The 26,005-nt window shown below is 38.8% G+C and overlaps 1 protein-coding gene across 1 annotated transcript; it reads right to left on the reverse strand.

The window, feature by feature from the left end:
* Positions 1-8,075: 8,075 nt before the first annotated feature.
* On the reverse strand, positions 8,076-11,882 carry hs3st1 (heparan sulfate (glucosamine) 3-O-sulfotransferase 1). The gene is made up of 2 exons (XM_077577886.1): positions 11,695-11,882; positions 8,076-10,604 (listed from the first exon to the last, which is right to left on the reverse strand). Exon 2 carries the CDS (start codon positions 10,479-10,481, stop codon positions 9,564-9,566), a length of 918 nt encoding a protein of 305 aa, XP_077434012.1. The 5' UTR covers positions 10,482-10,604; positions 11,695-11,882; the 3' UTR covers positions 8,076-9,563.
* Between the last annotated feature and the right edge of the window lie 14,123 nt (positions 11,883-26,005).

Below are 26,005 nucleotides of genomic sequence, written 5' to 3' on the forward strand. Positions count from 1 at the left end.
CATCTTGCAGAAGGTGATATCTTTCGGCTTCGCAGGCAGCAGCTCCATTAGATCAGCCTCAGGTCACACTACAGTGAAGTTAGTTATTGCCTTCACACTCCAAATATGAGTCACTCTCAGAAGTGGCGTCTTAGACAGTACATAAATAAATTACCTGCTATCCGATGGCATGTCGTTTAGCTATAACCATAACAACACTAGATTAAAAAAAAAAAAAGAATAAAAATTTGATGCGAGATCACATTTTTTTGTTATACAATTTATTTCCTATACCTGTTGCATTTACAGTTTAAATTTTGTTGTTGTTGGCAGTTGGTTATTCTTATTTCCGCATCATTTATTCACACAGATTTATTCTTTTTCCCCAATTTTGATTTATACGCTTTACAATGTATTACATCCATCCATCCATTGCACGCTTTACAGTTCATTACTTTCAGTACAAAATCCTACTCACGAGAACAGGCTTTTCAAAGTAAAATAAAATAAAAAAAACATTATTTTATTTGATAAAAAATATACAGTATGTAATTAAATATTAATTTGTATACTGTGTATATCTAAATATACTGTATATATTTAAATATAAAGTTTCTTAAAGAAATGAAATTTCATGTGGCTATTATGTGTTAAAAAATTACTAATATTTTTACCCTCGAATAATAGCATATGTTTGCATAATTTAAAAATTGTGTATTTAATCATATAACTAAAAAATATATTCAACACTTAATTTAATTGACCCCCCCATCCCTCCATCCATCCATTGCACTCGAGAACAGGCTTTTCAAAGTAAAATAAAATAATATTATTTTGTTTGATAGAAAATATGCAGGATATAATTAAATATAAATTTGTATACTGTATATATCTAAATATACTGTATATATTTAAATATTGGATTTTTTTGTAAATATTTTGTATATATTTATATTATATATTTATATCCTGTATATATTTAAATCTAAAGTTTCTTAAAGAGGTACATTTTCAATTGACCTTACCAAAATAAAATAAGAAAAATAATATGAAAATAAAAAATAAAATAAAATGAAATTTCATGTGGCACGCACACACACACACACACACACACACACACACACACACAAACTCTTCCTAGAATACGATCCACTTTACATTATGGTTTAAGACTACTATTGAGGACTGATGTTGTTTTGCACCAACATAATATGTGTTAATTATTAAATCTGCCCAATTACACTTTTTTTTGTATTGAATTGGGATGGATGTGATGAGAAGGGACAAATATCCTACTTTTCACACTGCATTTATATGAAAGCCTAAGTGATGTTCTGTATTTAAATATGTTTTATTTCTCTTTGGTCCAAAGGGAGCCTTGAAACCACTAGAGGGTGCAACAACAAGCAAAAAAACCCCCCCCACATAGTTGAATTTTCAATTCCCTGCTGGCATGGAGTGCTATCACGATATACCAAATACCCAAATGAATCGCTTTGTCAGATAAAACCTTGGATATTTCAAAGCATGAATGCATGAAAAGCAAAAATGTTCTGCGACTTCATGTCTCTCCGGAGGCCGCATTCTTCATCAAAGTGTGTTAACCTTCCTGTTGCAGTCAAAATGAACACAAGTGGCCGAGGACTTGGGGGAGACGTATATTGATCAAAGTGGTAAGAAAAGTGAAGGGAATTTCATTGACCCGTGTGCAAAACTCCAGCATGTTACAGTGCCAGATCAATGGCCTCTTTTTCTCTTCACTCTCTCAGGAGGTACTTTTAATCCTCAAACCTGATTTTTTTTTTTTTTTTGTCTGGGAGCTTTAGGAGCCTAGAGCAGCACCTGAGCAAAAAAAAAAAAAGAACAACTGTTGCTACATAAGCCTTCTTGTGTCAAGGTTTCAGCTACACTCATCCTCTTTTGCAGCCAGTACAAGAATCAGAGCACTTGAGTGATGATGACGATCCAGTGCGGGTGCTTTGGGGAGAGATTGTGCATTAATGCCGTGCCCTTATGTTCCGTGACCAAGGTCGCCAGTGGAAAATACGTGATGGCATCCCTTCAGTGGGATTGTAGAAGCACGCGAGTGCACAGCACATGGATGTCAGAGTGTATAATGTGTGAAGCCGAGAGCGTTTTCAATGAGCCAGGCATCATTAATCAATTCTCATAAACCCATGAGGGCTTATAGTGTTTGAATATGTTGGGATTGCGAGGGGGGGGGGGGGGCACGTTGCGCCTGGAATACTGAATGACTCAATGTTTCTTGTTGTTTGCCACAAATTATTCATCAATGTGCACATATTGATGCACATAACACATGTACAGTACACATACACTATGCAAGATTGGCAACAAGAAAGTATTGCGTTACATTTTTATGGCATATTTTTTTTGTTTCATTCCTTGTTATCCTTCCTTCACCTAAACCTCCTTTTCTGTCTTTCTCCCTCTGTTGCTTCCTTCCCTCCTTCCTTTCTGACCTCTCTGGATACATGCCTTACTACAAATAAACACCTTTCTGCAGTTAAGCAAGTAAACACCCTTAATTAACTATTTTAATTTACACTCACACAAGCATTTATCATGAAGGCCTCTCAAATTGACGCATTACTCGAAATAAATGCCGGGTAGTAACCGAACACCCACGTCATTATTCGAGGAAGAATAAGTGTGTCTATAGGTGCTCTCTCACACAAGCATTTAGGACAAAATAAGGACTCCTCTCACATAGATACCTTATTCAAATAAACACCGCTAGCTTCTAGATGAGGAAATCCAGTAACTTAAATTGTTTTCTTTTTTTTTTTTTTTTACTTCATAGGACAGCTTAGTCTTTCATCAACCTTATACAAGCATTTGCACAAATTAAGGCTTCTCAAATAGGCACCTAACTTCAAATAAACGCCTGGTACTCAGCAGTTCAGTAGATAAACACCCATGTCATTATTTGAGAAAGAATAGAATGTTTCTCTATTCTTGAAAGAAAAAGTGTGTAGCACCACCCTTACACAAGCATTTGTGCAAAATAAAGACCTTCTCCAAAATGAACACCTTACTTCTAATAAAATACCAGTTCTCTGTAGTTGAGTAGAGAACACCCACAATTATTATTTGTGGAAAAAATAGTATATAGTGTATCCCCACTCATGCGCAAGCATTTGAGGGAAAAAAAAAAGACTCACATAAGTAAATGCCTTACTTCAAATAAACACCCTTACCTACTATCAGAGGAAATACTTAAGATGTTTGTCCCATTCTCTCCAATGGACAGCACCATAAATAGCAGCAACCTTACACAAGCATTTGTAGAAATTAAGGTACTCTCTCAAATAGGCACTTTACTTAAAATAAAGGCCTGAGTGAATAAACACGTTGGCAAAAATCAGTCACGGGGTACATGCTCAAATTCTGCTTCATTATGTGTGTATGTATCCCTCTTAGTGATGTTGCAATGTAATACTTCAGGTTAGATTCAAACCAGATGTGTACTGAGGACGAACATCGTCTCCTAAAGACGCAATAATTGCACAAGAACACCGGCAGCAAAAAACTTTACGTGAGCAGCAAGCACAACCCAATCACACATAGTTCAGGTTTTTCCACTTTCGTGAGTCTGATGCTAAAATGCGTGTAGTTCGCAGCACACACACATAGACTCGCTGGCAGAGATGTGTGTTGGTTCTCAGTGGGAGACATCACTGGTAATGATGGTTTATTCTTGAGCCAGAGGAGGCCGTGCCAGGAAATGAGTGATAACAAAACACCACGGCGCACAACAGCAGCACATCCCGACCTGCTGGCTTCAATAAAAGGGATGCTAGGAATTTTTTTGTCTATCTACGTCATACAGGCAGGTTGATGTACAGGTCTCTACAGTTATCTACATTTGAGGGCAACCATTCAGAATTAAAACCCAATTGGTATTTTCAAACTGCAATATGGGAAAGCTTATTGATGTAATTAGTATGGTAGGGGAAATGGATGACTTGCGTGATCTGCCGCGAGAAGATGATAACTTTCAGCCGGATTTAATTTACATTCAATTTACTCTGTGTAATGTCTTCAAGGAGAAATAGAAAGAGGCTCTTAAAAATCCATCATCATTCATGACAGCTGAAGGACTGGGAAGCAATTCATTTTACAGACTAATAAAGACGTTTATTCTGGATGAATTGATGATGTGAATGGGCTCATTAGAAACAGCTTTTTAGTGGGATTCATTTGCAGCTGTACACAGCTGCAAATGACAAGCACAATAATAAACATCCTGTTCAAATTAATACATCTATGACAATGTCAATCACATGATTATTGTCTTACATTTTTCCAGTCAGTGTTCCTAAATTGTCCAAGTGTACTTTTGAGTCCACAAAGGCAACCCAAAGTAAGAGCAATTGTTGTTGCATTATAAGAGCAATTCTGTTTATTTTTTCATATTTTATTCGCTGTGCACCTGGCAAGGCTGCTATTTCATGCAACTTCAGTGTTTTCCCATAATCACATGATCCATCTATAGCCATCAAGTGCACATTTAAAGCCCAATACAATATTCTGCTTTTGTTTGGAATCATTAATACAAGAGTCTCAGCAACCGAGTGGCTGTAAAATGTGACTAGAATAGCAGGATTTTCTGATATTGAAAAATTCTAAACTTAAAAATAATTTGACTTCTAAGATTTACAAATACTGTATGTAAAATACATGCCTTACTTTACATATACCTTCAGTAGTTGACTATCACAAACCAACTTTTTGATGACTTACGCAATGGTTGTCATTTCATCTCACGCAAGAATTTGCACGTTAAGGAATTTTCTCAAATGGATGCCTTATTTCGAATATAATGCATGAGACTCCACGTAATTGATTAAATAAACACAACTGGCAACGTTTTGACAAATTACACCATGTTTTCTTTCATCTTGAACAATCGTTTAGAAAAATGAAGACCACATCTCAATAAACACCTGGGACCCTTGAGGAACACCATCTGGCATTATTTGGTGCATAACAATGTTCTTCTTTATTCTTTCACAAGTATTTACACACATCAAGGCTTCTTCTAAAATAAATGCCTTACCTCAAATAAATGACTGAGACCCTCTGTGGTTGACTAAATAAACACCGGGTAATTGACAAATCGCTAGATATATCTTTAATTTCTTCTCAGTAGAATTTGTACACAATAAGGGTTAATCTCAAATAGATGGTTACTTCAAATAAATAAACGTGACTGTTAGTTTTTGAGAGAAAAAAACACTCTTGACCCCAATTTGATGAACTACAACATGTCTTTCCTTCCATCTTACAAAAGCATTTGTAAATATTAGGGCCTCATCTCAAATTGATGCTTTACTTCAAATAAACACCTATGACACTCTCAATTCAAGGAAATAAACACACCTGGTAATCATTTGACCGAGTGTGCGATATGTTTGTCATTTAAGCATCTGTACACATTGTGGTCTCATGTCAAATAGATACCTTACTTCAAATAAACACTGGGATCCTCTGTTATTGAGGAAATAAATACAATTGGAAATCATTTGACAAATTGTGTCATATGGTTATCATTTCTTCTTAGACACGCTTTTGTGCCCATTAAGGGCTCATCTCAATTAGATGCCTTACTTCAAATAAATAAATACTCTTGTCTCCTATTTGATAAAATGACATAATGTTTTTCTTTCCATCTTACAAAAGCATTTGTAAGCATTAATACCTAATGTCAAATAGATGCCTTACTTCAAATAAACATCTGGGATGCTCTGTAGATGAGGAAATCAACATTCTAATTGGTGATTTTTTTTTTCCTTCTTACTGAAACATTTCCACATAATCAAAGCTTCAGTGTACTGGGATGTTCTCACACATTATACTGAAATGCTCATCATATGATTTACTTAAATATATGTTTCAGTAGGCTGTGTGTTTGTGTGAGCGTTTCCAGTAGTGTGTGTGAGAGCAACAATCCATTCCATTACAGCAAGTAAGGGATGCAGGTGTGGCCATGCTCCACTGGATCACATCCTGTAAAAGAACCCCCCAAAAGTCTGATTGTGATTCTCAGGGACTAGGCTGCTTGTAGAACTGCTCACTGCATGTGTGTGTGTGTGTGTGTGTGTGTTTGTGTGTATGTATGCACACACGTGCCTTCTGGTTCTCAGTTCGTCCGGAAAGTTCTTGAATAAATGTTGTTCTAGGCCAAGGGGCGTGGGGGGCTGGGCGTTCTCATTATTCCCGCCTGTAGCCTCAGTTTAATGCTGCATGTGTGGGTGAGAACTCACATTATACGTGCGCCTTAGATTAATTAACTGATCATACGGGCAAACGTGCTGCTGTAAAACTTTAGAGGGCTTCACAAGTGACGAGCCTAATGAGACTTTCATGATCTCTCAAGAGCCGTGAGCCTGGATGCAGGCCCACTGTCTGTAAATCAGTTGTAAAATGGGTTTAAAAAGTGTCAACTGATCATTCTGATTAACTCGCAGGAAAAATCTAATAAGATTTCATTGTATTTGCTTAAGTATGCTGCACTGAAAACAAATGATTAACGGGCAAAGGATTAGTGTTGAATTACTGGCAGCAGAATGTGTATAAAAATGGCAAAAATATGTACACTGGAACTGTTATTGGTAAAGGCCAATGGAATATTAAATGTTTTACCTTTTTTGGTAAAATATTTGATAGAGTCTAGCTAAATACAGCCATCTGAATTGCGTTCAAATAACTTGCGTGCTTGTTCGTGAGCGGCGAGTTGACAAATGGCTCAGGGCCACATGTGGAGCTCAATAACAAGGTGAGAATGGTTCTCCTCGAGTTTTTATGGAATACAGACGCAGAATATTGACTTCATAATTGTACCCACAGAGCCGAATTAATCTCAGTAACTGTATTGAGGCAATCATCAGCAAATGTTAGTGCTCTGCACTGCTGTTGATAATGTTTAAAATATATCAATAGAGTTATGCCCTTGAGCATAAACATGGTCCCTTTTTTTTTTTTCTTCACTATCCACGTTTGACTTTACAGCTCTGTCGACAGCAACTTATTTCTTTGACTGATTTCGCCGCCTGTACTTGCTTATGCATGAAATCCAAGGTGGCTGAGGTCACAAATAAGCTGGTTGTGTTTTAAATTCACACCGCGGGCCTTGAAAATGATCACATTGAACGTTCCATACATGAAAACGTATCTGGTAGGCCAAGAAAAACAAAACAAAACTGCAAACAACATTGCGGATGAATGCAAATAAGATGCGAAGCCCTTCATAGGACAACAAACCATATTTGGAAACCTGATTGGTGCTTCGCTTATTAAGGCATCAGAACCATGTGAGTTTTTATCATCCATTTCCGTGCTACTTATTATTTTTTGTCGCTCCACTTGACCAAAGTCAGCTCTGATCAGCTCAGATCACGAAAAAATTTACGTGGATATTGAGGTGAAACAAGAAGCAGACAGACTGAAATACTGTAGCTCCTTGAAATACAAACATGGACAGAACTCAACTTATTTTGAACCCTGCGCAACATCGCCTTTAATATTATGCAGTGATCTTGTTTACAACATGTGGCATGACTCCACACTCTAATCCGCCATTTCGCCTCTGTAGGTGCTGCTGTTTTGGTTAGCATCAGAGTACAAACGGGCTGAGCAGTTTGCAGTTAGTACTTTTGAAACATAAAATTGCCCCCCAAAATACAAGACAGATATTTTTAAAGAATGACCTACTATATATATCCCAAATTCCAATATAGCATCTTTCCTTAAAATTACATGAAATTAAAGGCAATTTTTTATCCTTCTAATTTCTAGTTCCTAATTGTAAAATAGCCATAAGAGGGCGATACTGATAGTGGCATTGGCCGCTGTCACGAATACAATACCATAAAATAAGTCCTGGTATCGGCTCGATATGATACCTGGTATCGGTACTTGCTCATCCCTAATTGAGACAATTACAGTTACAGTATCTGGTGGAAAAGGAGGTACTATTTTGACAACGCACCCAAAGAGTTGGGGCCACTATTTTAGGAAACACACAAAAGAGTCCTAAACAGGGTTTAGCACAAAAAAGAAACAGCCAGACATGCTGAAAATAAAATAGCTCTTTAATGTTGTATTAATTATTCATCTTAGAAAATTGGATTTACAGGCAACATGATCTCACCAGAATTTATTTGGAAACCACACCAAATGTTAAGCACTTGATGAGGGTCAAACTGGACTATTTTGCAGCAACATGAATGTAAGCGCCACTCACTTCATAAAATTAGCCACTGAATATTCCACAAACGTGGCGGGCATGCTGGGCTGAAATTGCCAGAACAGGGCTGGGCACCTCGGATGCACAGTAACATAATAGGTAATAATATAGTGATTTGGATCACCCCTCTTTAGGCTAAAATGAAGTATTCATTTCTCTATCACATTCAAATAAATCAATAAATAAATAAAAATCTTTACCATTATTTCATAGGGGTATATGTTAATTTTAGAACCCAAAATATAGGCAGCTCTCTACCAAATACATTGGATTTTTTTGTGAGAGACATGAAAAATAAATCTGGACAGAATTCACTTGAAAATTGATTAAATTTCATAAAACATACACAGATTTCTAAAAAAAAAAAAAAAAAAAAGAAAGAAAAAAAGTTGTGTCTGTTGTTGCAAGATAAAAACAATGTGGTCTCTTTCCAGGAAGTGACTGAATGACTTCCGACTGGCTTAACGCAGTTCTGATACATGAAGCTACACTTGATAATAAAGCGACACACTGGATGTGGCTGCCAGAAAAAAAATATGATATGCACTATCCACAAAAAGTTAGTGATATTTGGCTTTTGGATTAAATGTCAGGATGAACCTAAAATGCACTGTAACCTTTATGGGTGAAATTGTTTTCCTAACTTTTGTCCAACTCAATATTTTAATACTTTTTGCACAACTTTTTTTTATTCACTGACAAGGAGCTGAACTGCAACATTTACAACAGGTGTTTGATTGACCCACTTCTATGCCTTTCTGTGACTCTTCCAGTCTCTCTCTGTCTCTGTCGGGGCTGGACTGGTCGTCTGGCATACAGGGCAGATCCCCGGTGGGCCGGCCTCTTCTGGGGCAGATGTAGTGCTTTTGCTAATTATTGTTTTCCTACATTGTACCACAAGAGACTGGCCCACAATTTTGAAGGACCAGTCCATTAATCCATTTTGAATATAGATAGCAAACAACAAAACTTCAGTGGCAGAACTAAATGTTAAGCATGAGTTGGGGTGGGCCGGGTCGGGCCGGTGGACCTATGCCAAAACGGCAGGGCCATTTTTTATTTTTTTTGTGCCAGTCCAGCCATGGCCTCTGTTGCAACCTGCTGGAAACACCATGTCACCGCATCATCCACATCCTCAAACACTTGTTATGAATATTGCCATTCAGTTTTTTGCTAGAGTTGTGAAACATGAACAGTTAAAAAGTTCCCACCTGAAAGTCAACGTTATAACTTTTTGTGAGTAGTGTAGCTTATACAAAAATATATTTGATTTTGCGTTCATCTAGTCTGTTAGTACTGAAAGAGAAGGCTTTCACTTCCAGTTGAACGTTCGGCCCACCAGCTCAAAGAACTTCCGGTTGGGCTGGTGGAAGAACTGGTAGAGTTTCTGCAGGATGGCGGGAGCTACGCGGGGGTGCGCCCTGCCCTTGGAGTCGTGCAAGCAGCGTTCCCGCCCGTGCTCCCTCAAACAGTAGAATCCCTTGGTCTTGTTAAAGTAGAAGTTGGAGGCGTTGATCTGTGGCTCCAGTCTCAAGAAGCGCTCCACCTTCTTCATCTCGGGAAGCGGGTCTCGGATGAGCTGGTCGCCGTCCACCACGTGGATGCTCTCCAGCGGGAAGTAGCGCAGCCAGTTCTGCATGTGCATGTAGTACAGGCTGCGATTGAGCGCCTTGTAGCTCAGGTTGATTTCACCGTCCTTCACCAGCACCGACTCGATGGGCCGGTAGCGTTTGTGCTTCTGGAGGCGGTTGTAGAAGACCTGCGTGTAGTCCGACAGCACGCGCTCCGTGGGGTCCCTGAGGATGAGCATGAGTTTGGCGTCCGGGTTCATCTGGTGGATCCGCTTGGGGACTTTGGCGGACGTGAAGTATGCGGGTGTCTTCTCCACGGTGATCTGATCGGGGTAGGCGAAGGGCATCTGGCTACGGTACCAAGACAAGCCCTTCTGGAAGTGATTCTCCCAGTCGAAGAAGTGCACCTCGTTCTGGGCCGCCGCCACAGAGCTGTGCAGGCTCAGCATCTCGATGAGCGCCCGCGTCCCGCCTTTTCTTACGCCGATGATGATGATCCGTGGCAGCTGCTGCGCCGTCCCGTTGGGGTGGCCCGCCGTGCCGTTGTCGGCCGGCGAAGGGGCGGCGGTCGGCCCCTCGACGTCCGGCGAGAGCCCGGAGGAAGGGATGGTGGGGGACTGCATGGCGAAGAGCAGCAGCCCGAAGAGCAGGGCCGCCATGAGCGAGGTCCTGACCCTGGAGGATTTCAGCCTGGCGAGAGCGACAAAACTGGATCCCACATTGAAAGCTGGCTCGGGGACAATGGGAGCAGTGAAGAGCAGAAAACAGTCTGGGCCTCTTCTCTGCAAGGAAGAAAACACATGATGTTGTGTGTAAATGACTTCATTACAAGATAGGGGTGTGAAGTTTTAGTAGTAGTAGTCGTTTTAAAAACAATAACAACTCTAGAATAAGCAACAAACCATAATACTATCTATCTGTCCGTCGGTCCGTCGGTCCGTCCGTAAAGAACCAGCCAATCGGTTAACAAATGAAATAATATTAATAATAATAATAAAGGATGGGCGAGTACCAATATGAGATATTGGGTTGATATTGCCTAAGGTATCGCCTATTGTGGCCGTTTTACGGCCAGGAACCAGCAGTTCAAAATTGGAAAATTACCATTAATTTCATGCAATTTTAAGGAAAATGCTATATTAGGATATACTAGGTCTTTTATCAAAATGATCTGTCAGTGTTTTTTGGGGGCATTTTATGTATCAAAAGTACTAGTGGTATCGATACTTGGTATCGGTGAGTTTAGTACTCATACTGATATCAAAATGGAAAAAAAAGTGATGTTGACCATCCCTAATAATAATAATAATAATAAACTTTGGGGGGAATTAAAATACTAAATATTTTCCAAAATTGTGTTATATTAGAATTTTTAAATGTTTTATATATATTAAGTATTTTTTTTTATAAATTACTGCAATTATATTAATTACATTAACATGAAGATAAACATGAATTTAAAACAAATTATCCCATAATATTGGGGCGAGGGGGCTAAATGAATGCATCAAATGCTACAAAATGCTTAAATATGTACATTTTCCATATACTTGCCCACTCCTCTAAAAGTACGCGCAAGGAGGGGGAAAAAAAACTGAAGTCTCAATCGGTCTAAAAATAGGCCTTTATAATGATTAAGGGAAAGGTCTAATAAAAAGTTTAATAATATTAACAACAATAATAATGATAATCGTCATCATCTGGTTCAATACAATATTTTAATTTGTGAAATCTGCTAAATTGATCTATATACACTTTCTTTTTCTGAACCATGCATGCACAACCATAAGAACTTTATACACAGTAGAGAAAAACGCACACTTGAAGAGAGCATTTACGTGCTCACTTAGTTCATTCAGAAATCATTCCTACCTTTTGGGTCTACAAAAGTCCGCGGGAGCAGGACGTGATGTTGTGCATCTCTCTTGCAAACGCTCCGCTTTTACGCGCTCTTACGCCGAGCAAAGCATCACCCCGCGGGGGAGAGGGAGCCACTTTGACCGGGGGAGACAGCCTCCTCCGGCGAAGTGCCAGCACCCTGACCGCTCCTCCTCTTCTCCTTTTACGGAGCTTCTCTCTGTCTCTCTCTCTCTGTCTCTCTCTCTCTCTTGGATGTACGCCTACGAGGTAGCCGCGCCCCCTTGTGACTCACGATGACGTCACTCATGGTTATTGACTGAGAGCATTGCTGGCGTGTGGGGCAGGTGACAGACAGAATTGAATATTAATGAAATATGAATGCCACTTAAATTACAATCATGAACTATAATTAGATGTTTTTTGGGGCGTGATATTTTGCGTTGCAAATACTGTCAAAGGTGTTTGAGGACATGCAAGCACGAAGGCTGAAGGGCTTTGCAGTATGAATATGAATACATACGCATGGGGATGGGGAATGGATGCAATTCCTACGCCGTGGGCAATCATCCATATTAAATATACTTACTGGGAGGCTGTGAGAGGTTAATTCATCTGAGAGACTTTCCACATGCGTCAGTAGGTGCTGCTGTTTGTGTTAGCAACAGAGTTTAAATGGTATAAGTAGTTAAATGTCTTTGTATGGACAAAAAAAGTTGTTTCCTGTTATTTATCAAAATATCAATAGTGTATGACTGTCAGTCAATGCACATTTAAAGACTGTAAATACACCTAAACCCTCCATTGTTGTATTATTGGCACCTTGTGTGACGTTCTTGCCATCATCCCCAAGCCAGGAATGATTTGAAAAAAAAAATGTTTTTATCCAGTCATATGTCATCATTTTGTTGACACTTTCTTAGCACAAAGGGAGATCTTTTTGGACATTTGCCTTGAGAAGTACGCGCACAACAAAGTGACCTTTGTGTTCTTCTGTTTGTATTTGCTGAAGTGTGCAAGCCTGCAGCAAACACACTAGTTTATTTTCTGCTCAGCCACACACTCCCGGAGTGCTCACGCAGTATTTGGGTGAAGTGAAGGTGGATGTTCTTGCATCGTTGAGCTTCTTTTTCCATGTGAAGACATCTGTTTGTTAATTTTTTTGAAAAACATTATTATTATTTTTGACTAAATGGGAGTAAGTGGCAAGAAAAAATGGCTGCATAGGTCAGTTTGGACATTTTTTACTTGTGCTGGTACTCACTTTTGTTGGACAGTACAGTTTCACTTATATTTGCACTGTTGTACAAGCTTTACACTACTTTACTTTGTCAGTGAACCACTACACCATTTTTGATTTCCTTTTGGAAAATTGTTTTGAAATTAGAACAATTTTTGCAGTGGTTAACTTGTTTTTATACTTGCATGACAATTAAAACGTTTCCTAAATAATTCAGGATTTAGGATGGAGAAAGTTAGACGCGTCACACTTTATTATTATTTCCTTTATTTCCCGTGGGAAAATCCGAACAAAGATGAACAATGATGATGATGTTTTCCGAATCCAGAAATCTGCCGCAAGTGTTTATGGTTTAATCGACAAACCCACTTCCTCACCTATAAACACCCCCGGCTTTGTATGAGATTGTTATTTTGCAAGATGAGGAAGCGGGAATTTAATCATCATCATCATCATCATCATCATCTTCAGCCGTCATTATTATTGCCATCATTGCCCGTTAAGAGTCACGAGAATGCATTAGTGGGAAGTACGTTAAGCAAGAGTCTTCTGAACAAGTCTGAACAAGTCATGACAAGACCATGAATGCCTAAAGGAACTGAGAATAGACCTTGATGCACGCTGGAGGCAAGGCAGGTAGATAGGTCGGTAGCTTGACTTGAAAATGTATTCAAACCTCTTGAACCTTTTCACATTTTGCCACCCTTTCTAACCACACACTTCAATGTTTTTATTGTTTTATTTATATTTTTATTTTATGTGACTGACCAACATAAATAGCACATAATTGTGAAGTAGAATGAAAATGATACATAGTTTTCAAAAGTTTAGGCATATAAAAATCAGTCAATACTTTGTAGGGACACCTTTGTTGCAATTAGTCTTTTGAGGTATGTCTCGAGACTGTCTAGAGACTTTTGAAAACCGTGTTTCATTTTTGTTGCACTTGACTTGCTATTTTGTGTTGGCCTATTACACAAAATCTCAACAAAAAAAAGTTTTTGAATGGAAGGTCACAAAATGTGAAAAAAGTTGAATGGTATGAATAATTTTTGAAGGAATGTTTTTCCTTAAGGCATTTTGGGTTTCACACAGACAAAAAAATGTATTCCAACTTTCATTTTATGGTATTAACATATTGTAACAATAATAATTTACACAATTTAACTCATGATGGTTGCAGCAGAAAGATTTCTGAAGTCTATAAAACCACTTTGTGTGATCATTTTTGAATTGAGAGAAGCTTCATCATCCAATAACAGAATGAGCCAAAACACACTTCCTACACAACAAAGGACTTTATCAGGGGGAATTTTTTGGGGTGGGTCTTAGACTGGCCAAAATCAATCACCGGACCTTAATCCAATAGAGCATGCATTTTGACCTTGAAGCGTAAACTATAGTCAAGTCAAGTCATCTTTATTTATATAGCGGTTTTGAAACAGCCTTAGCTGTCACAAAGCGCTTGGGAGAAACCTCTGGAAACACCAGAAACAAATAAGAACTGAAAGAGGCCGCAGTAAAGGCCTGGAAAAGCATTTCAAATAAAGAATGCAGCAGTCTAGTCAAGTCAATGTGTCACCTCCAATTTTTTTGGGACAATAATATATTCTATGCAGCTCCCCTATTCTAAATATGGTATTCTGGTTAATTTTGCGTTAGTGGAATATAAATTAAGCCTTTTTATCCATTTCAGGGGGCGGCCATTTTGCCACTGGTTGTCATATGAATATGATATCAATGTTGCTCATGTCTCAGCTAACAACCAATCACAGCACAGCTTCAGGAAACAGGTGAGCTTTGATTGGTCATTGCCTGAGCCCTGAGCAACTGTGATGTCATCTTCAGTCGACAGCATGTGGCAAAATGGCCGCCCCCTGAGATGGATAAAAACGGCTGGATTTGGCTTCATAACTCATATTTCAAAATGTAATATTAATCAGAATATCATGTTTAGACTAGTGAGGTCACATATAACATATTATTGTCCACAAATGTTTATGGTTGACTTCCACTTCAATGAATTATAATACACGCAGTCAGAGCCGGTAGGTGATGTAGGTTGGATGGTCGATAGCGTGCACCTTTCATGTACAGTAACATCTGTTGATATGCATAATATGAATACATAATAGCTCAATCACATTTTAAATCTTGAGAGACACTAAAACATTATAAAATGGGATAGAAGGGCTTTAAACAGAATATTGTCCCCCTCTTAAGATCTTTACCAATTAAACCAACAGATTATCAAACACACTACACCCAGTAAGCACCCGGTTTGTTGACACTGGCGCTCTTCTGTAAGTGTAAACATCATTACCACTCAGGAGTTGGATGCTGCACTTCATGTGGGCTGAGCACAGCCACCAGGGGATTACTATTTATAACCAACACCAAAAAAAAAAAAGGTAAGCGGAATCTGTGTGTATCAGTAATTACTGCAGAGGTGCAAATCCTTCGAAATGGCCTTCATTATATTCGTACGCTGTGGCTAAGAAGTGAGGAAAATGACTGGTGGGGGATTAACCCGACTTGGCACCAGCCAGCCTGCCCATTCCACTCCTTCTATCCTTTGCCTGGATGGGAGTAAGAAGAAGGAAAAAAAAAGAAGACAAAAAAGGCTTGCCGAAGGCGGTTTTGATCAGCGTGTGATGTGATGCTGTGTGACAGGCCACAGACACACACATTTACTGTAGTTTTCCCACTACACCCCAAAAAATACTCCACTCAGAGGATTAGTGGGAAACTTCTGACACAGCCGCAGTTGAAATATTTTACTAGACTGCTCTTCATCTATATTGGATGCTCGTGTGTGTGTGTGTGTGTGTGTGTGTGTGTGTAGGTGTGAATCAAACAGCTTTCAAGCAACAAAAAAAAAGGATTAGCGGCTGTTTGGCGTAAATAACGTTTTGGAAAATCCACTGGACTGCGGCTTGAGAAGTCATTCAAAGCGCTTTTCTATTCAATACACACCACAGTTTTATTGAAGAGGAAAAAATGTCTAACATCTCCAGCCAGACAGTGGATGAACAAATGAAGTGACAAATGTGGTTTGCAAACCACACTTTACCCATCAGCGAGACAGTGAAGAGGATTGTTATTAACTTAAAAGCTTTGACAAAACATCTGCTGTATACAGATGTTTCATTTTATAGTTAACACATGAGCTGACCTGACTTCTCAAAGCAAACTATGTGGGGAATGTGGAAAGCATAGCATCACCTTTTCATCACAAAATATGCTCTATTCATTCATTTACAGATTCATGAATATTCTTTTCTGAAACACTCAATTCAAGAATTGCTTATGGCATCCAAAACACCTGTTGTGAATTTTGACGTTCAGTTGCTTCTTAGACAGCTACAAATTGTGCAAAAAAAACTAACAAAACTCTCTCAAGCCAACACAGAGACGCATGCACAAGTTGTTTTAAACTCATGTAAAGCACTTTGAGTTGCATTTTTTTTTTTGTATGAAAAGTCCTATTTCAATAAAGTTTGATTGTCAACTTTAAGCATTTCTTGACAATAATATGTTGTATGTGACCTCACTAGTCTAAACATAACATTCTGATTAATATTTCATTTGTGGAATATGAGTTATGAAGCAAAATCCAGCCATTCTTATCCATCTTAGGGGGCGGCCATTTTGCCACTTGCTTTCGACTGAAGATGACTTCACACTTGCTCAGGGCTGAGGCAACGACCAATCACAGTTCACCTGTTTTCTGAAGCTGAGCTGTGATTGGTTGTTAGCTGAGACCAGAGCAATATTGATCTAATTTTCACTCAACAGCAAGTGGCAAAATGGCTGCCTTCTGGTATTGAATTTTTTTTAAAACTGCGGGATTTTGCTGTTTAGCTCAAATTCCACTAATGCAATATTAACCAGAATATCATATTTAGACCAGTGGGACTGCATAAAACATATTGTCAAGAATTTTTTTGGGGGGGGTTGACTTCCTCTTTAATGTATCGCGATACGTATTAAATCTTATAAGAAAATGCTTTTTAAATACAATTCATCTATATAACAATATTTATAATGTAATAAATACATTTAGCGTTATAATTTTTATTTTGACCAAAATATAACTTATTTATTTGTTATATTTTGAGGTAGCGATTTAAAAAATACTTCAACTTTGTTTTCCCTTTTCCACTTAATTCTGTTGACAACTTGTGGTTCCACTGCACATTTTACGTAGTGAACGTAATTTTAAAAAAGTTACCCGCTTGCTGTTAATACAAGCAATATGTTTGAATATGCAGTAACGTCCTAGTCGGCTAACTGAGTTTTATAAAGCCTTTGTTCGTCAGATCCCGGTTGCAGATGGTTTGCTACGGGGATGAATCAAAGTCTTGTATTGTCAACCACATCAGTCATTATGGCTGAAAATGGGATGCATGTGTGAAACAGCTCTGAATTAGCTTTGTGTTCTCGTTCAACGTGATGGCGTACGGGCTATATTACATGCACGCTATAATGAGGGAAAAAAAAGGCAAATGGCTCGCGCTGTAGTTCTTGTAGCTGCAGTTTGTCAATGCGCAACAAAGAGAAGGGATAATGTCAAGAATAGTGTATGTGTGCCGTTTGGGCAAATGTTTGAGCTAATAGAGGGCAGCAGTTAGGAGTCCATGGAGGGCTCTGAGAAAGGCCAGCTGTCGTACAAACGCGTGCTGGGAAGAGAAAGAAAATCAATGGCCATAACTGCTCAATAACAGAGCAGCCATAGAAGCGTAGAGATTGGGAAGAGGATGGATCAAGGGTCATATATATATATATATATATATATATATATATATATATACTCTTAAACAAGTAACGGAATAGTGACACTTTGCCAATTTTGCACATCTCCGTAGTACAATTTCTAGTATATTTATCGTTGTAGATCCGGCACTTTGCATAATTTGCATAACTGTTGTTGATCAGCATCATTGCACTACTGCACACTTTATATTTGTCTAATTTCTCTGTGCATCATTTGCACACTTGTTGATGTATCTTTATTACTGCACTACTGGACACTTTGTACTGCTAAATGACTCTCAGTACTTTTTATGTCTATGTCTGAAATTTGTTATTGTGGCTTGTTTAGTGTTTTAGAGTGGCTCCTTTAACTACCAGAGACAAAATCCTAGTGTGTTTTCACATACTTGGCCAGATGATTCTGATTTTGATTTGAAAAAATCTTCAAGCTCATGAAAAATGAAAGCAAAAACAGTATTTATATATATTTATGTGTGCTCTTAATTACACCAAAACTATCCAAGGATAGTGGAACTTGAACTCAATTGAAATGCAGCTCTGTATGATATGTAAAATACATATTAGAGTGTCGGTCTGGGTTATCACAGTTGAAGGTTACGCAGGTACATCACTCCTCGACATTTAATGTTCAATTGAATGCTTACTGTGTGTTCATTTGTGGCGGCTGCCAGCAGTCAGCCAGACACACTTGGGGAAGAATCCAGAAGAAGTGGTATCCTAGCAACAGAGGCACATATCCCTTCTTGTGTACAGTTATTGTGTGCATGTGTGTGTGCGTGTGCCAGTCTCTGTGGAGGAAGTCGCCGTTAGAATGCAAAGCGAAACATCGCCGGTCGGGTCTCCTGATTCTCCCACTTTTGCCGTCCAACGTTGTTAGACGTCCTTGGTGCGCACTCCCTTCTGACCGCCCCGAGGTCGTCGGGGTTGGCCGTGCCCGCTGACCTTTTCTCGTGGCGAAAAGGTCGGCATTCCCAGTGCGCATGCTTTACAAGCACTTGGACGCGGGACTCGCAAAGTCTCCTTTCCTGACAAGTGGAATGAATGAGAAGAATGGATGGAAGGCGTCCAACTGGTCCTGAGAGGGAAGCAGCGCGCTGTTGCCTCGCGTCTAATTCAATTACTGATGGGCCCCTTTGGAAAGCTCTTGTTTTACATAAGCCTTCTTTCAGCTTGATTTATGGCGTTCATATTCAAGCTCATGGGAGATTTTGGTAAACACTCTCAGCTTTGGGATTCTTTGTACAACATTCGTAAAGAGCTTTTACCGTATTTGGCTGTTGCGCAACTACGATAGGAGGATTGAATTAACCTTTTGAAGTGTTTTACCGTCATGTGTCGTCTTATTCCATTTCAATGGAATGTGTTCATTATACTTTAATGAGTGAGCCTTCATTTTTTTTTTTTGATGGAAATGTTCTATCCAGCTACAAAGGCATGATCAGGGATGTGATTTTCCCGCTAATTCGCGGAATTCCGCTTTTTTTTTTATCACCCCCCAAAAAAAAAAAAATCCGTTTTTTTTTTTTTTTTTTTAGTAGTTCATTGTGTATGCACATGACTCCGACAGATAACATCTTCTGCTATAACAAAGACATTTGTGGTATGCTCTAATATGAGTTACTTTTCATTTGGTCATGATACAATTATTTGTTCATGAAATTTGAACTCTTCAACATTATTTATGTGTTAACTTAGTAATCACATTAGTTAGATATGATGATATTCTCAGTGATAGTTTTTAAAAGCAAAGGCAGTCCAATGTTTTTGAATGTGACTGATTTTGAGTTGACTAAAACTGCCATTTTATATGGGATAGTTCAATATACATTGAAAATTTATGCTGTTGTTTTGTCTATTTCTTTGTCATGTGAGTGCATTGAAAGTACTTAAAAGCACGGAAAACCCATGAGCTCCGGGGGGCTATGCCCCCCTTGTCCCCCCACCAGGGCACTGCCCTGGACCAGCGGCCCCCAGACCCCCGGCTAAATTTTCTGATAATTTCACTTTGGTCAAATCACATCCCTGCATGATTGTGGACAACCACAATGTTTCGCCACACACCAAAAACACAAGTAGATCAAAGCACAATTTAATTGTAGTTGCTCTACCCAAAAGAAAAGCTAGTAAATTACAGTGTCACCAACCATTAGACAAAAGAAAAAGGTAATGAACATACAAAATATGAACATATATGGCCTGTGTTCAGCAGACATATTTCTGCTGAAGACGTGAGGGAAGAATAATAATGAATCTCAAGTATCCCAGGAGCATCAAAAAATGGAAATGACAAAACAAATGCCCCGTAGGGAATAATGTAAAGACATTTAATTTGTTACAGGCTTAAACTGTCGCAATCTTAAAACATTTATTAATTGTTTTGTGCTACGGGGGATGTTTTAATTAACATTTGACATTTTTAACTCTTGCTATAGGGTAGAAATATGTGTTGCTGCTGTATGATATAACAAAGTTAAGATAAAGTAAAAATACTCAACTTTCGAAGTAAACTGGAGGGAACAGGAACGTATCGAGCGTTATATTGTCACTGGTTAATAGAATGCATCTATAACTTAAAGAATATAAAAATGTATAACACCAAATACAATGAATATTAAACGTTATACTCATTTTTTTTTGCTCACCTGTTCACCACTTTTGTGCTCAAGCCAAAGCTGCGTCTAATACCTTCATCATCATCTTTAGGCTATTACAACCCTTTTTTTTTTTTTTTTTTTTAATAATCTTTGCTTTTCACTATTCGCAGCAGGGCTCTGTATCCTGTACATTGTGAAATAAAAAGGACTTTTGATGTTGGTAATTTTACAAAGTCAAAGTGGGTCCTTTCATTCCCACACTAGGTCCACGCACTACATCTGTGCCGTGAAGTGGGCGCTTAATTGGACACGCCCCCATAATAGCTGTGCCACCAAGTGGGATGATTAATTTAAAAGTATTAGAATTCAATGACTTAGAGGGCTTGATGCCCATTTAAAAAATATCTATATTTATGAATGAAATACAGTACTTATGACATCGACCACTTGTCCACAGAGCTCAGAATCTGTCTGCCTAGTCGCATTAAGCCAGCTGCGCAAATATTTAGACGTGGTCTGTGCAGGCAAAATTTTAGACCAACTTTCTGTTACCTCGTGGCATTGCAAAGCACAGCGGATGACAATGACAAATCTGAAAAATCTTCTTGATGGTGGAGGGGCTGATACCAAAAAAAAATAAATCACGATACGCCGGTATTGGCGCCACGGCGCATGTTGCGCCCCACCAGTCAAAAATTACGAGTTCAAGTGGTTCTTGTTACAGGCTTTTTTTGCGGTTAAGCATGCCGTGAGAACTGTACAAAAGACAGAAAACACCATATTTAAGAGCTAAATAACACAAAATAATTCTCATAGAGAACATAAAGATATAATAGAAACAATCATAAATACCGGTAACTTCCTTTTGCCATATAGGCCTGTTAACATCCACTAAAAAAGCCTGCTAACACGTTAACGATGATAGCATGCTAACGGACTAGCTCTAGCGTGATAGCGAGCTATAGTACAATAGTACATTACTTCTAAAAGGCATACTAACAGAAAGAGTGCAAATGCTTGCGAATATGCAATATTATATGTTGGTCCCCTTCCAAAAACAAAATCCGGTAATCACTGTCATTGGCCGCATGTACTAGAGAGGAGTAAAATGGCTACAACAGCAGCTCTTCAGGCTGGCTTTTGATAGTCTTAGAAGGAATGACGTAGCAATGCGTCAATCATTAGCGTCCCCATACAACACGCACATAACGAACATTGGTTCCACTATAAAAACAAACCCTCAAAACAACAAAATTCTTACAAATGCATGAAATAAATCTTTATATTTATGATGTCATCAAACTAAACCTATTTAATTTTAAAGCTGACTCTAATGGCAGCTAGAGCGCAGGTGCGCTTTCTACAAAAATAAGTCCTACGTTTTTAGATTTCATAAGAAAGGCTCTTTATATGCTTCAGTGTGTGCTGCAGTTTTGGTTAGCAACATAGCTCAAATTGGCTCAGAAGTGAACTCTTTTATGTCAGTATGTGTGAAAAGGTAATAACAGTTTTGTTTTTGAGGTGTCCATTCGGGTAGAGGTGTTTATTTGTCATATGTCAAATGATACTGCAAGGTATATGTTAGTGAGACGGCTGCTGTATTTCCAGAAAGCTTGTCACATTGTTTGCAAAACAACACAAATATAGCTTTGAGGGAGCATTTCTGTTTGTCTATAAAATTACAACCAGGGATGTGATTTTTCCGCTAATTTGCGGAATTCCGCTTTTTTTATCTCCCCCCCCCAAAAAAAAAAATTTCGATTTTTTTTTTTTTTTTTTTTTTAAGTAGTTCATTGTGTATGCACATGACTCCGACAGATAACATCTTCTGCTATAACAGACATTTGTGGTATGCTCTAATATGAGTTACTTTTCATTTGGTCATGATACAATTATTTGTTCATGAAATTTGAACTCTTCAACATTATTTATGTGTTAACTTAGTAATCACATTAGTTAGATATGATGATATTCTCAGTGATAGTTTTTAAAGCAAAGGCAGTCCAATGTTTTTGAATGTGACTGATTTTGAGTTGACTAAAACTGCCATTTTATATGGGATAGTTCAATATACATTGAAAATTTATGCTGTTGTTTTGTCTATTTCTTTGTCATGTGAGTGCATTGAAAGTACTTAAAAACACGGAAAACCCATGAGCTCCGGGGGGCTCCGCCCCCGTTGTCCCCCCACCAGGGCACTGGACCTAGCTGGGTGCCAGCGGCCCCCAGACCCCCGGCTAAATTTTCAGATAATTTCACTTTGGTCAAATCACATCCCTGTACAACATCACAGAGAACAACCGTTCGTAGCCACTTAGTACTGGACAAACATCAGATGAGTTACTTGACCTTTGATCAGAAATTAACACAACATTTGGTACCCTTACTCACAAACTCAGTGGTGCATCGCTGTTATTTTTGAAATAAGATGTAGAAAACAACCCGTAGGCGTGTTGTGTGTCTTCCCACACCATCCGCAACATCGAGTTAGTGGTTCGTTATTGGAATTGTGTGGAGAGATGTGACTTGCCAGAACGGTGATTAAGCTCATATAATGGAAAAGATGCGAGGGGGGATAACAGGTTTGATGCCCGAGATATCAGACTGCATATAGAATAAGCACATACACATGTATGCAGCTCGGTCACTTAGAATGTAACACGGCCTACCTGGTGGATTGCAAACATCTGTTCTTGTTAAATTGTAAAGAACATTTATTGATCGGGTGCTGGCGCTGCATTCCTTCACAATTTACGGTACTGCTGGCAGAGGGGAAAAGGCTGTTCAGGGGCATTTAAAGTGAATTACCAGTTCACATAGTTAATGCCCATGTCTTTTTTTTTTTTTTTTTTTTTTTTTTGCTCTCCTTGAATTTACCAAGAGAGGCATGCATGCTGAATTCAAATGAAAATGGCCTCCTCTGAAGTCCAGGCAGCAGCTCTTGGCAGCTTTGTGTGAATTAAGGAGGATTGCGCAAGAGCTAAATTGACTGCAGATGGGTAAGGAGGTGACGCTAGGTGGGTGCAGGGGGAGGGTCTGCTGTTTTATCACCTCGCAGATTATCAGTATGTGACATCAACTCTGACCTGCCAACAGTACAGACACTGTAATAAGAGTAATAAACTGAGGCAGCTTGAAGTACTGTAGCATCGCTGTCCTGATAATGTCATTGAATATTATTTGGTGCTCTACTCCAATGACAACATTTCCAGTTGTAATAAAACTTAACATGAGTTATTTTTGTATTTAAAGTTAGACCTTCATAAAAAAAAAAAAAATCTGATTAAAGTTGTACATTCTTCATGTGTGTAGATCATTTTGTTAAAATAAATGATATGTACAGATAAAATGTCTCATCCCTGGTAAAAACTGTCTACACATGCACTTATATCAGGAATCGAGTCAGATCAGAATCTGTGCTGTCCCTAGCCATCTTCATCATTCCATCGTCAAGGTCTGCTTAAATTCCATATAAACGTACTTTCTCTCATCAGTTTCACCTTCCGCCATCTCAAGGACTGTGTCCTCACTCAACTCAACTCTCAACTCAAAAACAATCATAGCTGTCCACAAATTAAAAATCACACATGTAAAAACAAAGACAGTTAGAACAATAAATTAGTAACATAAAGACAGGATAATGCTGAGTCAAAAGCAGAAGAATACAAATAAAAGGGAATTAAAAATAAATTGATTAAATTTAAAGGGAATAAATTGAGCCGCTTTGATTGGTGGCCAAGTTGTCTGTGTTCACGCCCACAACGGCGGAAAACAATTTTTTGTTTTGTTTTTTTAACTGTGCAACAGTTGTGTGCATCTGCGAAAATACCAAAACTTGGTCTAGTCCACATCTGGGCAGATGTTGACCGCGCCTCGTGCAAGACTTGCACTGGAAACAAAAATATAAGTTTTATTATTTGGAATTTGGTTGCTTATCTTGCAAATCAGTTTAGAGGCACACGGGGGAAAAAAGACCGATGCTTTTTTTTTTCTTTCACAGATCGCTTTTATCGTGTCATACTGATAGTTTTTACAAATATGACAAAAACGTTCTTTTCTTTCCCCCTTTAAAGATAAAAGTTTCGTACATGTGAGCATAGCCTTCGTGTTTGTCAACTGTGGTTTCTTTTTTATTCACACCCAAGACAAAGTGGAGCCAAACAGGCCAAACACCCAGAATCTTATCAGAGTCTTTCGTAGCCCCTCCCCCCACCCTCGTCTATCTGACATAAAGTAGGAAGTGGTCATAAATCACCAGCTCCCCTTCTGCCAAGTGTGGGTCTGAGCATGCCAGGAAACAGTTGTTTCCTTAAATCCTCCTGCATCGAACGTGGGGAGCAACCCCCCCAGCCCCCACCCCCACATTGCCAACAGCTACACCTCAGAGCCGGCAGCAGGAATTCATCGCACAGTCGAAAAGTAAATATTTGCCAGAAAGCGGTGAAAAAGGTTAAAGTAAGCATCGAGAGAGAAAGAGGGATAATAAATCTGAGAGATGCTCTTGCGGTTTTAAGGCAACACTTTTGCTTTATTGACATTCTTCAAGGTTAAAACTCTTTGTTTATTTTTCTCCAGCACGGTTTGATTTTCTATTCTCATAACACATGACCAAATTTAACACCTCTACAGAAAAAGCGCTTCAGAAAACAGGTCCGGCACGGAAAAAGGGTTCAAGCTCCCGATGCCGTAATGAACCGTGACAACGGGAACGTGTACGGCGCAGCTGCGATATGTTATTGTGTATTATTTAATATCAAGTGAAAGATCAGCGTGGCAGGTTATTATTTTCAGAAATTGCAACCCAGCCGTAACATTGTAGCACTGAGCGCGCGTGTCAAATTGTGCAGGTCACAGATGTGAGGTCTTAATGCAGCATAACGACAAGGAAAATTGCTTTTTTTTTCTCCTCCATGAGGCCTGATAAGAAAACATGACTGTTGATAAGCTCCAACATTGTGTTTAAGTATCACAAAAAAATGCCTCCTTCAAATGGATGCCTCCTTTTTGCTCTTATCTCTGTGCAGGGAGGTTATTTTTCACACACCGTCATGAAAGCGTCAACTCCTCAATACCTAGTATGCACACCTTTGCCAACCAAAACAGCAGCACCAATCTACTTGGGTCACATTTTTGCAACAATAGTCAGGTTTCCATCCAATTGTTTCAAATTTTTTAAGCCATTTTACTGAAAATGCGCAAAACGGACATGCGACTTATGCCCGTTTCTATTTGTTCTTTTTTTGCGGATATTGAGAGGGGACTCCGCCGCTGTAGGTGGCGGTATACACCATAGAGATGTGATCCACCAGTAATTTAAAAGAAGGAACAGGAAGCGACTGCGCCGTGCGATGACATCATACGAGTTTGCTTTTGTAATTCTTGATAAACCATAGCGTTTCTTTGCTCTTTTCCTTCTAAAATTTTGACCGAATATTACGTACGTGTGACGTAATATCCGGTCAAAATGTGCGACGTGTAACCGGTCTTGTCAGCGTTAATTCACAAAAACTGTTTCCATAGCCAAAATTCGCATTTTCCTTTTCTTTGATACACGTCAAAATCTACCCCGTCCAAGCGTTAAAACTTTATTGAGAATTTTGGGCCCTTTTTTTTTTTTATTTCTAGAGTTTCCATTCAGTTTTATTTTCGCATTTCTTGAAAATTCGAATACAAATGGGTGGATGAAAACCCCATTAATGACTATTTTTAACATTGT

The sequence above is a fragment of the Vanacampus margaritifer genome, chromosome 10 (assembly GCF_051991255.1).
Source record: "Vanacampus margaritifer isolate UIUO_Vmar chromosome 10, RoL_Vmar_1.0, whole genome shotgun sequence".
Lineage (NCBI taxonomy): Eukaryota > Metazoa > Chordata > Actinopteri > Syngnathiformes > Syngnathidae > Vanacampus > Vanacampus margaritifer.